General features: G+C 47.3%; 1 protein-coding gene across 2 annotated transcripts in view; it reads left to right on the forward strand.

Moving 5' to 3' along the window:
* LOC135827734 (uncharacterized) overlaps positions 1-17,288 on the forward strand; it is a 72,876-nt gene that overhangs the window by 2,100 nt on the left and 53,488 nt on the right. For both annotated transcript variants that reach the window (XM_065340184.1, XM_065340183.1), the window contains one exon: positions 2,404-2,995. In XM_065340184.1, coding sequence (XP_065196256.1) covers positions 2,446-2,995 — 550 coding nt within the window. In that variant the 5' untranslated portion in view covers positions 2,404-2,445. The remainder of the gene's footprint in view (positions 1-2,403; positions 2,996-17,288) is intronic.

The raw sequence follows: 17,288 nt of genomic DNA on the forward strand, positions 1-17,288 counted from the left end.
AGAAAAAAAACGATAAGCTAGCACCATTGTATAATACAACTACTCCGTAAAATGTACCTGACCTGTCAGTGTGTGTTCAGAATCAAACCCCGTGTTATGTGTGGAAAAAAATAAATAATATTAAAATACAACCACCTACTCGATTCAGAATCTGGGGAATCCAGAAAATTAATGATTGGTTTACAAATAAGTGGTCTGGAAATACCAGTCCCCTCGCTATGCTTTGCTTTCACCTAGGTCATGATACGTGTCACTTCAATTTCTTACGTATACAATAAATGAGGAGGCCGAGGGTTTATGACCGATAAAAACTTTTTTTTTTATAATTAGTTTTTATTGGTCATAAACCCAAGGCCGGATTATTTATTGTATTTAGAATCAACCAGTAAAAACTCCTACTCAATCTCCAACAACAAAATTAGTGGACAGCTGTTATTTGTGTTGCTATGACAACTCGTGTGCTGGACGAGTATTTGTTGTCATTGGTTCAATTTCTTTTACTCTTCATAGGCTATCAGATCATTTTCCTTATTCGGTCTATTTATAACCAGTATCTATAATGAGAGTGTGGTCTGTCTCCATGGTTACCGGTGTTCATTTCATAACTATAGCCACTGCTTCTTGTTAGACCTTATGTGGAAGGCCCATTCTTGCATATTCCAACAGCAGCCAAGGGAGCTAGCTTTCTTGGTTATGCGGACTGGGTACCAGGTCCGATCTTAAAAAGCTGTTTTTATGAACTGTTTTTATGAACTGTTTTATGAACTGTTTTTATTGGATAGGATGATTATGTTGAATAAACGAGGTTTGTGTCAATGGGAGATTGACTTGGAGTTTTTACGAGTTGATTCTAAACTTCTATAAATCTGAAAGAAACGTCTTTTCAATAATGTTGTGATTATCGCATATAATATTTTTGAAACTCGGATGTTGAGCCGATAATAAATCTAGAAATGAAAAGTACACATGGATACGAGTTCAGAGTAACTGTACACCAGTAAGTAGTCACTATAGTAACTGGATACTATAGTATCTAGTTACTATAGTATCTAGTTACTATGGTAACTTTATACTATGGTGACTAGATACCATAGTAACTAGATACCATAGTAAGTAGATACTATAGTTACTATAGTAACTAGATACTATAGATACTAGATACCATAGTAACTAGATACTATAGTAACTAGTTACCATAGTAACTAGATACCATAGTAACTAGATACCATAGTAACTAGTTACTGTAGTAACTAGATACTATAGTAACTAGTTACCATAGTAACTAGATACCATAGTAACTAGATACCATAGTAACTAGTTACTGTAGTAACTAGATACTATAGTAACTAGGTACTGTAAAACCGGAAAGTCTAACGAATAAAAATTTAACGTTTTTGTAATTTTGGCATGATAACGTGCAGAAAGTTTAACGATGGCTACCTGGCCACCCATCTGTATGCGCATCTTTACACAGACATCTAGCGACAGACATCTAGCGATAACGTATTTTTCAAATAACGAAAAAGAATTGGCCGTTAAAACGTGAGACTTTGTGACTCGTTAGACTTTCCTGTTTGACAGTCAGAATCACCCCATTTTGTACATAATAAAAGTGAAAAATACAAAATAAGTTACGGCATGAACAATGACGGTCGGTTTTTGCTGTACAAATACCTAAAACGGTAAAGGGTTTAACAAACCAGTAACAGTCGACATTCTTTGTTGCCGTGAGACTGTGGCTTGTGCTCGTTTTCGTTGCGGTTGCCTTCCCCTCTTTGGTATCTTCTTAAATTAACCTTGGACCTTCAGAGTTGGAAGGCTGTTGGCTAGCGCTACGGAGATGTGTTGAAGCTAGGTGTCAGGTCGTCGAATGTCTCAGTACTCTGCCAGTTTTCTGCCTAGTTGTTCCACTTTCTGACAGCGTATATAGTATCTAGTTACAGCCCTAGTTAAAAACAAAACATAGCGAGGCCTCTGGACTGTCATTAGTGCCAGTACTGTATCCATACCTGCTCACTCATTTATAAAACTGAGAACATAAATTTTGCTGGCCCATTGCAACATGAACATGAAACATGTAGTGATGAAAGCAGGGATTTTCCCACTGTCCGTAGGATTTCTAATAATCAGACAGAATAACGTGTAAAAGTGTTTGTAAGATCCGATCAGCAGAAATCACCGTTTAATGTGTAAAAAGTGTCTGAAGGTGCTGGTAGTCGACAATGTGTGGTTTTGTCTGTACATGGCAGTATATGACAGTGTTGCTGTGTTTGTGTGTTGCTGTGTTTGTGTGTTGCTGTGTTTGTGTGTTGCTGTGTTTGTGTGTTGCTGTGTTTGTGTGTTGCTGTGTTTGTGTGTTGCTGTGTTTGTGTGTTGCTGTGTTTGTGTGTTGCTGTGTTTCAGGTATCCGTGTGGTGACACCACTGGTGAAGGGTACTGTCACAAATGGGGCTAGGGTCCAGCAAGGATGAGAGCTCCGGCCTCCAGTCACAACCAGCTGACCAGAGTGATCCAGCTCTAGGGTCCAGCGTTGATGAGAGCCCCGACCGCCAGTCACAACCAGCTGACCAGAGTGATCCAGCTCTAGGGTCCAGCGTTGATGAGAGCTCCGACCGCCAGTCACAACCTGCTGACCAGAGGGAGCCAGCTCTCCGGTCTAGCAAGGATGAGAGCATCGACCACCAGTCACAACCAGCTGACCAGAGGGATCCAGCTCTAGGGTCTAGCAAGAATGAGAGCTCCGACCACCAGTCACAACCAGCTGACCAGAGTGATCCAGCTCTAGGGTCCAGCGTTGACGAGAGCTCCGACCGCCAGTCACAACCAGCTGACAAGAGAGAGCGAGCTCTCAGGTCTAGCAAGGATGAGAGCATCGACCACCAGTCACAACCAGCTGACCAGATGGATCCAGCTCTGGGGTCCAGCAAGGATGAGAGCTCCGACCGCCAGTCACAACCAGCTGATCAGAGAGAGCCAGCTCTCTCTGATGGTGCTGGTAAGTGAATTGATTGCTTTAGTTTATGGAGGGACAAAAGTGTGGGACTTGATTTCAAGGGTCATTTCAAGGGTCATTGCATGGTCCACTGCTTGTAATGGCTTTCGTTTGGAGCAAGACGGGCATATTCATTCGTACGGCTCCATGTGAGATGCAGTGGAACTCGGATAAGAGGTACTGCCTCGGGAGTGGAACAACGAACTTAGTACCGAGGTTTTGCAGAGCAAAAGCTCGCATGGATTTTCGCGCCTGGGCTTGCGAATATTTGTGCGAATGTTCGCGCGAAGTTTGTGTTTTTCATGATTTTCGCTCCAAGAAAAGTACGAGTGCACTCGTGCATGTTTGAGAAGTTGCCTTCGGTAGATCTACAGAGCTTCATCCGACTGAGAATTTATTTGCTGCGAGTGGCTGCACCCTGAGACAAGAGCTTTTTGCATATGTTGTCGATAACCGGAGACCCACAGATAACCATGTTGGCCTGTGCCGCAATCCGGCGCTGCGAACACGCAAACACTCACACAAAGTTTCACTTTTCATGATTTTCGAGCAAACAGTTGTGCAAAACGTCACTAGTATCTGAAGTTTTTCTAATCCAAAGTTGACTCTTCCTAGACCCTGCAAAATGTATGTGGTAAGTGATACCAAACCAGGCTTCCTTCACTGCAAACAGCCTCCTTAGCACTGTCAACATGCTAAAATACCTGTCGTGCAAACCTGTCAAGTGGAACGGTGTTTGAAAAACAACAAAAAAGTACTTAGTACACTCTGTCTGCACCTGCTGAAAAGTCCTTCATAATACTAGTTGTAAATCCTATCATGGTACGTCGTTTCCCAAACACATTTGTATATGAGCTTGCACCTCTTACCCGGGTATGGTCTAAGTGAGTTCCACTGTAATTCTAGAAATGTAATGCAAGAGCCATGAGGCCACAACGTTTGTATGCAACTTTGGCAAGCCATGCATGCAACGTTATACAGCGCGTTGGCAAACGTGGCTTTCTCCGACCTCGTCACTGACGTGAAAACACAGCAAATGCATCCGCAGTATGTAGGAGTGTAGCATTGCAGGAGAGTGAGGGAGAAACCCTGGACATGATAACTTGTATTTCTACCATAGTTGACTGACAGAGAGTCTAATACCGTATTTCCCCGTAAGTTTGTACGTACTAACTTTCGAACTTAGCAACCACATGAGTACAAACTTTCGGGGGTGGTATTAGCCGAGTGGTAGGCGCGGTGCAATTAACACGAGTTATCTTTTATTATTATTCTCTTAGGTACACACCTAGGATATATTAGAAGTTAAAGAAGAAGCGGCAAATAAATGACTTTCTCCCCGGTGCACACCTAGAGGTTGACTACTTCTTCTTCTTGGTTTAGCTTTGTCGTTGCTATAATATCAAAACAGAAATGCGCAGCAGCTTTTATGCAGCAGACGCCGTACGCTTACATACGGAGACACACCAAACATACATCAGGCAAAGCTCCGTATTAGTTCCGTACTACTTCCGTATTAGCCAGGCAGGGATACTTCACTATCTTTCGGGGAGTACTTTTTTATCGGGGGTAAATGACACGCAGTGGGAAGCCTGCGCAACTCTAGTGTCCGTGCATATGATCAAGAGTACACATGTACTCTTGATATGATGTATGTACTGTACGGTGTCTGTACATGTAGGACGGGTACGAACTTACTATCTTTCGGGGGGAACTGTCTTTCAGGGTGATAACCTCGGCAGTGGAAAGTGTATTTTTATAGGGGGGTACTAAGTCATTGGGGAGAACTTACTTCCGGGGAAATACGGTAGTCCAGCAGCCAGGCCCCTTAGATACTCACGCCCGTTCCCACTTCGAGCACACAACAAATGGACACCTAGTGCTCCCTATAAATCACATTGTTTCCTTTACATTCAGTATGCAAGGGCATAAAATACGGAAGAAATTGTTTCACATATGTAACCATAGCAACGGCATAGTCACAGCATAGTAACTGTAACATTGGAGACAATTTAGGATGTTTAAAAAAAATTATCTATACCACCGGGTTCGGACAAAATGCCTTTCAAACATACAGAAAGGTGCAGTGCAAATAGGAAAGAGGGAAGAAACCATTCTTCTGTACACATGTACATGTACGTGTACTATGCTACCTAATCATTGATTTGTATTACACAAAATGCATGGCATGCCGCCTAGGTTGATAATTAGGAGAACAAGAAAGGATTGGAGTGAAATCCTACATAATGAACATGACTGATATGATGTACAATGTCCGTCAAGATATCCAAAACCAAAGAGTAAGCACATGAAGCACACATGAACAGAGACTGAAAGAGCTGAAGAAAGACGTGAGGTCTAGACAAGGGCTCCACTGCATTGCAGTGGCGTCTTGGCCTTACGCGATCTTGATGGTCACAAAGAGACTCTTTCCAGGCGTCAAGCGACTTGCAAACTTATCGCTTCCTCATTCAGCAGCGAGGCAGGCAACCAGCCGCACCTTGTTCTTGCTCTAAGACAGATTTTTTGCACCATATGCCATTGTGGCGCACCGTGATACCAATCATGAATGGCAGCAAATTTATCATTAATCAGTTGCCTACTGGGTCGGTCCGTTGCCGAGAACGTCACCTTTGGGGACTGTGGAATGACCCGCGACACCGGAAACGTTAACATGATAATGCTCATCTTCAACAAAAACAAAACAAAAAACAGTGCTATGATAAACTACCTCCAGTCACCAGAAACAAATACAGTGCATTACGCATACTTGGTCCGCGTCAGCGATATTGTCGCTTATCTTTCAGCTTTGTTTATATGTCGCCAATGCTTACTTGGCAGCCCATTTCATCCCAATTTTGGTTAGCAAGTTAGTTTGCTAGTACCTGAAAGGTCTAGCTAGAGTTCGAGTGGATTTCGAGAGCGACAGGTGGGTGATTCTGATTGATACAGCGCCGCATCAAAATAGATTATCTTTTTTCCGCTGTGCAGGCAAGAGCAGCGCAAGCCACAAAAAAGTAATCGGCTACTCGGAATAAGCTCCATTTTGCTGAACGGCCGAGATCGCTCACCTCAGGGATCGATCATCAAGCTGAGATCGCAGCTCCCTTACCTCCAGCTCAACGCTCGGAGTATCCAGCGCGTCGTGGAGATTTGCAAGTACTGTACGCGTCGTCGTCGTTCAAAATATAATCTTGCAAAGAACGGCGTCTGATTTGAACCACACAGGCTGTCGTGCTGCCCACGCAAAATCCTATAGAGAAGGCGACCGTCACGATCGACTTCGCTTTAGAAAATAGCCAGGCAGCGGAGAGGAAGAGAGATGAGCTTGCAAAAGCAAGAGAGTCGATCCCGAGCAAAAATATTTGTCGCCAGCGCCGAGAGCAGCGACGAGGAGGACCGAAAAAGTAGGAACCCTTCCTTGAACAATATAGTCCTCGCAGCTAGTTGTCATTCTATACCTTACCGTCCATCGTACCAAGTTTTATCACTTCAAGTGCACGCGTTCATGTCCAAAGTCTAAGTTCAAATTGTCGAAAGGTAAGCGACAATATTGCTGACGCGGACCAAGTATGTACAGAGATTACACTAGTACATGACTGTATACCAATCATAGAGTAACAAAACAAGAAAGATGGAAGTTATCAGGTCTACACCATCAGAGTTGGCAGCTATATGTGCAGTCAACTTCGCTTATAACGACACTCGGCGGGGCATCAAAAAGGTGTCTTTATTCGCGAAGTTTTGTTTTACCCGAAGTCTCATTGCAGTAGGATGGGACTTTGCTCTGGGCATGGAAATTCTGTCGTTATTCGCGAATTGTCGTTATGTCCGCAGTCGTTATTAGCCAAGTTGACTGTATTGGATTCTCCTGGTGTGCAGAATGACGCTGGGAGTGTGGTTGATATCCACTGTTGGTTTGCTGTCGTCAGTGTCAATCGCAGTACCTTCACTATTTCATGTATAATACCTTTTATGGTCCGCACGACTTAGACTACAACACCATAGATATCCACACGAAATGGTAATAAATCAAAGAGGCCTTCTTCATTGCAGTTGGCGCAATATATTAACGGGATCGCGTCTTCAGCGTTTCCGACCTCCAAACTGTTATAATTATTATAGCTGGCCAGCCTACTGTTTATTGGCAGACAAGAATTCCGCTGCTTCTTCAAATAGGCAGTTTATTGAGGTCTGTCCATGACATATTCAGCATTGCTGTGCGTGGAAGGAAAGGTGCAACTTTAGACTGCTGCTGGCCATAGCCAGCAAACTGCAACCGTGATCTGGGCTTCAGCTGTCATAGGTACATTGACAGAGAGATAGCCGCATTCTGCACATACTGCAAACTACTGACTTCATGCCATTGCCTTATGGATCAGAAGTCACCACACTGAAATAAGAACAGCAGAGGAAAACAGAGCTGATGCAGACAGCAACAAATTTGCTCCTTCACTTCATTCGACGAATTTGATTGTCGTGCAATGCAAGAAAAAAGTCAGAGAGCAGGAGACCTATTTATTTGATGGGCAAGCACCAGTGCTTTGATGCCCATAATAATTTGATGCTCAGAATTTCACCACAATCATGCACGTATACTGACATATCTACACGATGCGACCTAGTACTTCACAAATGCAGAAAAAAAACTAGTACTTCAGTTGGTGAAATATTCCACCTCTGTCCCCTAAACTCAAATGCCCCTGTAACATTGATAAAGGATTGGTAGATACTCACTCAGAGTGGTGTTTGAAAATTACCGAAACCAGTCATGACGAATTAGAGCGTGTTCAATTGTCTCTTCTCATAAAATGACAATACTGCCTGTACGTGGTTTTTTCGGGTGTATTTGTGGGGCACATAGGTATCACTCTAATTCCTCACGCATCCAAAAGATAAGGCTTTGGCCCATCACCCCACAAAGCGGGTTTCGTGTTCGCGTTGAGTAAGCGCCTTATCTGGTGTGAAATTGGTGACCATAATCCTCGCTTTAGCAATTACAAAAATGGAACATTCATCCCAGATGGCTGCTCACGAACTGCAAGCTCCAAAATAATTTTCCAGGGTACGGGCATAGGTGTCAACATCATTCCGAACCATCTCTTCAGTGGAGGAAAGGTCACCTGACGACACTAGAAGGGCTATAAGCAGGACATTTCTTTGAAGTATTCGCCATTTGGAGATAGAGAAAATCAACAGAAAACAAGCCCATCCGGCACCTTGGAGGCTACGATTCCCACGAGAAAATGAAAAACGGTCTCTGAACTGAAGCCGTGTAGGGCCTTGGCGCACGGACTGCCCGCGGATGTTGCGAACTATGGACGCGTCTGCTCTGCATGGTAGCAAGAGTATATAACCTTCCAGGTTAACTAGTTATATACTCTTGATGGCTAAAAATACATGGCCAAGGCCACCTACTAGCAAGAGTACATAACCCTCTTGGGGTTATGTACTCTTGCTAGTACTGCTACTAATAGTAGTACCTGGCTGGCTAGGGCTAGGCCCTTTGACACCGATATCTCATAATGGGGAAATCCCACCATGCGGTGCCGCCGAGAGTCGTAAAACTACTACCCCCCCCCCCCCCACAGTGCACTTGAGGTGAAAGAAGCAATGGCCGATTTGGACGAAAAGGTCTGTTTTACTAGTCGATGCATTCACTTGTGAAGGCAACGAACAGTGCAGTCGATGCCCGGGAATCCTTCCCTTCAACTTAGCATCGTCAAAAAGTTGTGCGGAAGAAGTCGGAACGAAAGCCAATTTCTAGAGGTATTTTCAGGGCCTGGCTGCTGGACTATAAATGGCTGGACACTCTTAACTGTGCTTTGCTGTGTTGCAATAAATAGACTGTGCACTCATGTGCACGTGTACTGGTTTCCTGTGTTCATGTCTGGAGTAGTCTGGCTGTCATGTTCATTGGCGGGCTGTGTGGTCACACGCTTCGCCATCTTAGTGCAAGACAAAGCTGTCTGAACTATCTACGTGGAAATAAAAGTTTAATTAAAATTATCTATATGTATGAAAAGTATGAATGCCGCAGACATCACCACGCAACATGAAAATTTGCTTACACAGATCAGGCTTGTGCATACGAATACAAACAGCATAAAGGACCTTCAACTACTGGAGATAACGGACATGACACAGTACAGAGAAATGGAAATTGCCACACACACTCAAATAATCGGCATGAGATAACAAATGCTATTACACAGCTGACTTCTTACGAACTTCACCCTCATCAGCTCCATCACCTTCCCTGCCACTTGACTCCTCATCGTACGTTTTATCGCCATCGCCACCAGCCGTCTCATTGCCATCCGCCTCTTCGTTATTTTCCTCATCATCATCCGCCTCCTCATCATCCGCTTCGTCATTATCCGCCTCGTGATTATCCGCCTTGTCATTATCCGCCTCGTCATCATCCGCCGCATCATCAACCAACTCATCTTCACCGCCAGTCAGTCTCATACCATCCTTGCTCTACTTGCTACGCCTTCCCGGTGCCTCTAGCTCATCAGCGTTTCCCATTTGTGTTTTGTTTTGCTTCTGGCTTCTGTTTTCCTTCACTGCTTTTCGTGGGCCTTGGCGATTCCTGAAATATATCTCCGTTTAGTAATTCACAGTCGACCTCTGCTGTCTGCTACAGCGTGCTGCGGTGCCCGCACAACCGGACACTGTGTCAAAGAAGTGGGTCCAATTTCTGTGATTGGCAGCACTGTAGTTGTTGCCGACTATGTATTTTTATGTACTTCCTCCGCGTCATTAAAATTGTGGCTTCGCACATCGCAATATTTGTGACTTGGCTCGTCTTAGTCAGACTGTCCGAATCATTGTTTTCTGTGTTCGAACACTGGTGTGACCCTTCCTGCGCAATGTCTACTTGTCACTGAAGCCGTGGTCTCGAACTTTGTCGGAGCTCTCTTCCGCACCAAGCAAATTCTTCGTGCTCCGCACTATTCCGCCCCAGAGCGCATTTCGTTTTCTGGAGTTCGCGCCGTCCCACATCGTTCGCGTGGGCATTTTTCAAGACTGCAAGCTCGGGTATAAGAATCCTGGTATCTCTCCTGAATACGAATTGCTGAAGTTGGCGATGGCAAGAACAAGGTGGTCTCAAATTACTAAAATGCGCTACTTGTGGCGCATGTTGCTGCGAAGGTAGCAGGTCTGAAAACACAAACAAAATCAGCGAAGCGCTTGCCAAGGAAAGAAGGTGCGGAACTGCTTACCCTGTCCCGCTGGAAGGTCGTAACAGTGTCCTTGAAAAATGCTAGCTTGCCTTCATCGCCTGGCACCTGGAGGCATGGATTGCCTGAAAACGAAGTTTCTTGACCTGAATTTGAACGCGCGTCTTGTTCAGGGTATTTTTGAGTGCTGAAGGGTCTGCCTCAAACTCGGATGAAGACGTCGACCTTAGCTGCAAGTGCAGCAAAGCGGGGGTCACAAACTAAATCTTGGTCCGTCGACAATGCTCTGCCTCAATTTCTAGCTGATTTCTGTGCCCTTCGAGTGGACAAAATATTTTTCGAAAAATCGCTCTGGGAAGCGACAAATTTAATGACGCGAAAGAAGTATTTATATCATTATCTCATGGCACATCATGATGACAGCCAGTAAAACTGAGACAAGGGTGAAAGCCAACCACAGCAGTAAAACAGATAAAAGAATACAAATAAAAGGCAAAGAAGACAAAGGAGGAGACAAACCAGCAGGATGTCATGCAAAAACATGAAACCTATAATTATAGGGGAAGTTAAGGAAAAATTAAAATTTCACCAGTTGTAGTCTTCGGGGTGCTGAGTCGAATGGTCTTGGTCCGAGAAAGCTGAGACGCTCCCTTCCTACTTGAATCCCAATCGAACTCGCGCAGTTCCACCGAAACTGGGTGACTGCGCCCTACTAGTTGGGGATTTGTATGCAAAATGTCACTAAAAGCGCCAATTCGTTCTTATAAAAGCACGGATGACTTCAAATGGCCCGTATGTTGTACTCTTTTGGACGCTGAGTGGACTGGTTTTGGTCCGAAAAGGCTGCGATGCAGCGTTCCTCCTTTATTTCCAATCGAACATGGTTGAACAAGCGGTCACGTGCTCCTGGGTGCCCAAATCACCTGGTCACCACGCCAGCAGGCGACAATGTTCACACAAAGGTTTAACTCGAGTTCAACTCGAGTGACAGGACTGCACCCAAAAAAGGTCAAACAGGCTAGTAAGTTGTACCCTGCAGGCACGGTGACCAGCTCGAGGCCAGGTGACTGGTGTACGCAGGAGCACGTGACCGCTTGTTCAACCATGTTCGATTGGGAATAAAGGAGGAACGCTGCATCGCAGCCTGTCGGACCAAAACCAATCGACTCAGCGGCCAAAAGACTACAACATCTGGGCCAATCGCGGTCCTCCGTGCTTTTATAAGAACGAAATGGCGCTTTTAGTGACATTTTGCATACACATCCCCATCTCGTAGGGCGCAGTCACCCAGTTTCGGTGGAAATGCGCGAGTTCGATTGGGATTCAAGTAGGAAGGGAGCGTCTCAGCTTTCTCGGACCAAGACCATTCGACTCAGCACCCCGAAGACTACAACTGGTTAAAAAATGTTGGCCTTAACTTCCCCTTTAAGCAGAGATTTTAGCAACAAAGTTATCCATCGACGTGCTGGTCTTGGTCTGCGTTGGTAATGTTGCCCAAAACACATAGCCAGCAAAGATCGGGGATCTAGTGAATAGGGACTAGACCCTAGGTGTTGCTTGGCAGGTGTGACAAAGATAGCGGTGGGGTCGGCGAGACGGTATTCAGCAGAACCGCTTGTTCAACCATGTTCGATTGGGAATAAAGGAGGAACGCTGCATCGCTTTCACTGCGCTGTATGTGAGCGAGCGAAAGACAGAGTGTCTATGGGCTGTTACGTTCTCATGCACACCACTACTACTAGACAACAGGAACTAGTTTGGTGACAAGATAATAGAAACAAATTATTTACATTCTCAAGTGAGGAAGAAGAGCAAAGAGAAGAACACCTGAATCGAGAATATGGATGCGTGCATGCGTCCAATAGAGACATGACGGAATCACGTGAAGCAAGGCGTATAACGTAACAATACGCGTTGTGCGGGCGATAACAACTTGATGTACATTCGCCAGTATATTCGGCCACTGGGAAGCTTGACCATGTAGTCGCGGTGGCTCCCAATGGCGACAATGGTACCGCGGGCGTTCCACAACTTGCTGCGGAGATCTTGTAGATCCACAGGGCAACCAAGGTGGAGGGCAGGCAGAGAACGGGCAGACTGGTTGTAGTGCTGACTGGCTGCTTCAGACTAGGCAGAGGCACGACTGTCGATTTCGTCAGCGGTTTCTTGCAACGCTGGGGCAAAACGGGTCCGGTGGGCAAGCACGAATGACGACAGGGGGCGGCCAAACAGGGCCTGCACTGGGCTCTGACCGGAGCTACGGGGAGTGTTACGCCATTCCAATAAGCCACGACAGAAGGCGTCGACATTAATGTCTCCGTTGGTGGTGGTCTTGGACACGAGAGATTTGATGGCCTTGACACCCGCCTCCGCATGGCCATTCGATTGTGGGTAATGCGGAGTGGATCTGACGTGGCGGACTTGCCAACGCTGACAGAAGGCGGAGAAATGCTGCGCTGTGAACTGCGGACCACCATCAGTCTTCAGGACAGCTGGGACACCGAGATCCGCGGACCAGCCTTCGTCAGCGGAGGTGGCGGTGCGTCCTATCTTGGCAACACAGGGCCAGCCGGTCTTGCGGTCCAGGAACTGGTAGCCTTGTCATTCGAACAGATCCGCGCTGGTGCTCTCAAACAGGAGGGCAGGACAACGATCCTCAGTTGCCAGCAGAAGGTCCTTCACCTGGGAAGGTGTATTGTGACGGCATTCAGCGCAGCTGCGAACGATGTTGTCAATGTCGTTGGACAGCTGGGTCCAATACACCACCTGGCAAGCACGAGCCTTGGTACGGTTGAGACCTTGATGAGCAGCATGCAAGTCGTCAAGCACACTACCCCTGAGGGAATGCGGGACCACAATGCGAGGACCTTTCAGTACCAGGTTCTGGTCGACTGTAAGATGATGACGGACTGTCCAATACGGCTGGGCAGCAGGACATAAGTCGCGTTTGTTGTCGGGAAATCCATTCCGGACGGTGATGAGGAGTGCCTGATAATCCGAGTCAGCTCGAGTGGCTTCTTGCAATTCGGCAAACTGGAGATTGGCAATCCGGCCTTCGGTGTCTTTCCGAATGCAAGCGCGTATGGCAGGAGTACGAAGGGCTGGGTGTTCACCGAGCTCATCGTCAGGGGTGGGATCATTCACCGGATTGCGGGACAGCGCGTCGGCGAAAGCATTGTCAGTACCCTTACGCCAAGTGGCATGCAGCTGGTATGGACGAAGCTTCATGACCAGGCGTTGGAGCCGGGGATTCTCAATCTGATCAAGCGAGTAGTAGTTGATGATTGGTGTGAGGGGCCGGTGGTTGATGACAACCTCGAACAATGTACCGGGAAGGTAGAGAGAACATTTCTTCACCGCCCAGACGACAGCTAGGAGCTCCAGTTCGATGACAGCATACCGGGATTCTGGATCCGACAGAAATCGACTGCCACACTGGAGAATGCGCCCCTTGCCATCTTGTAACTGCCACAGAACGTAGCCAAGGCCATGCAAAGCAGATGCATCGGTCTCTAGGCGGAGTGGCTGGTCACGTTGGAAGAATGACAGCGTTGATGGCGACAGCAGCTCAGCCTTGGCAGCGTTGACTGCATCTGTGTGAACTGAGTTCCATACAAACTCGTTGGACGTCTTGAGCAATGGGCGCAACGGGGCGGCGTGCTCAGACAGGTGCGGGGTGAACTCACCACACTGGTTGATAAGACCCACAAACGATGGGAGATCAGTGCGGTTGCTGGGAGCTGGAAACTGGCTGATAGCTTTGACCTTGGCATCATCGACGGTCCAGCCGTCAGCACTGATGCGGTTACCACAGAACTCCACGGCTGGCATGCCGAACACAAACGTCTTAGCGCTCAGAGTAATGTTATTCTCCCGGGCGCAGAGCAGGACATCCCGGACGTGAGATCGGTGGGTGGGCAGGTCATTATCGTAGACGAGGCAGTAATCAACGACCTTCTGGAACTGGGAGATATGAGCGAACGCGGCGTCTGTGCGGCGATCAAACCCGTCTCCGGCAGAGAACAATCCTTGTGGGTTGCGTAGATACCTGTACCCACCCCAATATGTCATGAACGTGGTCAACGGATGGGAGGCCTTGCTCAGAGTAACTTGCCAATAGCCGTGGCGGGCATCTTGCTTGGTGAAATACCTTGCGTTGCCAATGCTGGATACAGCGTCACGAGGGCTTGGTGTGGGGTGAGCAGGGCGTTCGACTTGGTCGTTGAGCTTTTTGAAATCAACGGTGAGCCTCTTCTCGTTTGTCCCCTTCTTGTCCACGATGACAATTGGGTGACACCACGCACTGGGTTTGGTGACCTCCTCGTTGATGGCATCCCGGACCATGTCATCCAGCTGGGACTTCACTTGGTCACGATACGCATGCGGGATCTGGCGGGCATGATATGCAGCGACAGGCTTAGCATCAGCTCGCACTCTAATTTCCATAGGTCCACCAAGCATCGGCTTCAACACAGAGTCATCAAAGACGTCAGAGAATTCAGCTAGGAGTTCGGCTCTCATCGTCTCTGAGTCGATGGCTTTGGACACAACCTGGTCCGCAGGTGCATCGGGAACGACCGGTGGGACTACCTGTTGGACTGCTGCGATTTGCTTCGGCCAGCCGGACGGCAAGTATCCCAGGGCATGCAAGGATGAACGAGATAGGAGGGCATCAGTCAAACCATCATAGACATGAATGGTGGGCGTGTGCTGGTTTGGTCCACAACTGAGAGTCGCCGAAATCTTGCCAACAGGGGTGAGACTGGCGCCATCTCCGGTACGAACATCGCCGATGTCGTCACTCAGGTTCTCGACAAATCCGCCTAACTGGTCAAGGTGTTGAGTGCCGATGGCATCAACGTCGCTACCAGTATCCGGGAGCCAACTAAGAGCAACGGGCTCTGGCTCGGTCACAAGCTGGGTAGCAACGGAAACTGTTGCGTCGTCCAACAGAGATGCTCGATTGAGTCGCAAGTAAGGGATCTTGGACGACTTGTCCGGCTTCTTGGCAGGCCTGCGGCACATTGCCCGGAAGTGAACCATTCCATTACAGTTGAGGCACACTTTGTTGATCGCTGGACACGGCGATTTCGTGTGCGCTGTGCGTCCGCAGTTACGGCACATATCACGAGCAGAAGTGTGCTTCGCCTCAACTGGGGGTTGTGAAGCTGACTTCGCGCGCTGATAAGATGACTTCCTGGCCGCATTGACTTGGCTGGCGGTAGGGATGTGGTGGCTGGTCTGTTTGGCTGCCTCTTCTGCACGACACACCTTGACTGTCGCCTCCAATGTCAGGTCGGAGGTGGACAATAGTTTGTGACGGGTGGTATCGTCCAGGATACCGATCGCAATGCGGTCTCGCATCATGTCCGCGTGGACCCGTGCGAGATTTGTCTTGCACGCAGAACAGGCACGTGCCGAACAGGCAGAACAGAGCTCGTGTTCCACAAAATCACACGTGTTAAACAACTCCTTCAGAGAAGTGTGGAACCCGTCAAACAATTCCCCTTTCTGTTGTGTGCGCTTATAAAATTCAATACGGTCAAGTGTTGGGTTTCTTTGTCGGCGAAGAAACTGCTTGAGCGCCTCCAAGACGTCACACGCATCAGGATTGGTCATGATGACAATGGTGCCCTCCCTGATAAAACGTCTGAGGTCTTCATCAAGGCACTGACGGATGGAAGATACCCTGGTTTCCTTCGACTGTGCTGTCAGGTGCTGGCACCAAGAAAAGTCTTCCCACAGTTCCTGCCAGGCAGCAAATTCTGACAGGGACGCGGAGGACAGCAGCATGGGTCGCTCCGCCGCAACAGGCTTTGGAGCTGACGGTGCTGGCGACGAGGGAGGCTGACGCTGTGGAGTAAGACCAGTGATAATTGTATCGAGACGCTTCTCTCGTTCATTGGCTGCCTCCATCTGCTTTTTGAAGAGATCGGCAAGAGCAGCGATATCTGGGCTCGGCACACTTGGTGCAGCTGCATCTGACATTTCGGAAGACGGTCACGACTAGAGAAATAAATAAAATTTAATTGGACCTGCAGGCCTCGTGCGAACACAACCGTGATGCACCACGGGCAAGAAAAACACAGGCACGAAACTTCACTGCGCCATGTTATGTTCTCATGCACACTTCTACTACTAGACAACATGAACTAGTTTGGTGACAAGATAATAGAAACTAATTATTTGCATTCTCAAGTGAGGAAGAAGAGCAAGGAGAAGAACACATGAATCCAGAATATGGATACGTGCATGCGTCCAATAGAGACATGACGTAATCACGTGAAGCAAGGCGTATAACGTAACAATACGCGTTATACGGGTGATAACAACTTGAAGTACATTCGCAATACATGAGTAGCTAGCATGATACATCATGGGCAGTAGGAAGGCTGAGAGCAGAGGTGGCCTGTCCACGGGTCACCACAACTGTGTGGGTAGCGTGCGTACGAAGCTGACATAGTTGCTGCAGAAGTGGACTAGCCTGGCTGGGGACACAGAGATAAGTACATAGAAGAAGTTTAAGATCAATATGCTATTTTAAACAGTGCAGGTTGGACACATGCAAAGCATGGCGGTTGCTGTAGTGCGGGACAAGCAGAATATAATATTTTAATGGCAGCAATACCAGTCTGCAATGGTTTCTGGTAATTTCTTTCACTTAAATCATTGACATACACAAAACTAGAATACTCTAAGCTGAATTGTATGATGGCTAAATAGAACATGCAACGGGCAGCATGAGTAAGGTCATGCTTGTTCAGCATGGCGGAATGCACCTGACTTCTTATGAACAGTGTTGCAGGCATTATTCACGTGCCGCTCAAAAGTCAGGTACTCATCTATTTTGGCACCAAGATATTTGGCATTGGTGGAGAGTGGTATATCAACACCTGCACAAGTCAGCTTGAGGTGGCCGGGAATCAACTTTGCAGGCTGCCTAAACATGACAAATTTGGTCTTCTGGGGGTTGAAAATCAGGCCCTCGTCCATTGATGCTTGGTGCAGGCGGGTGAGGTCTTCGTGCAGCCTATCTGTTACAGCGCTTTAATTGTTGCCTGCGATGTAGAATGCTTTGTCATCGGAATATATTTGGCTGAGGGAATGGC

This window comes from Sycon ciliatum, chromosome 11 (genome assembly GCF_964019385.1).
Source record: "Sycon ciliatum chromosome 11, ocSycCili1.1, whole genome shotgun sequence".
NCBI classification, from domain to species: domain Eukaryota; kingdom Metazoa; phylum Porifera; class Calcarea; order Leucosolenida; family Sycettidae; genus Sycon; species Sycon ciliatum.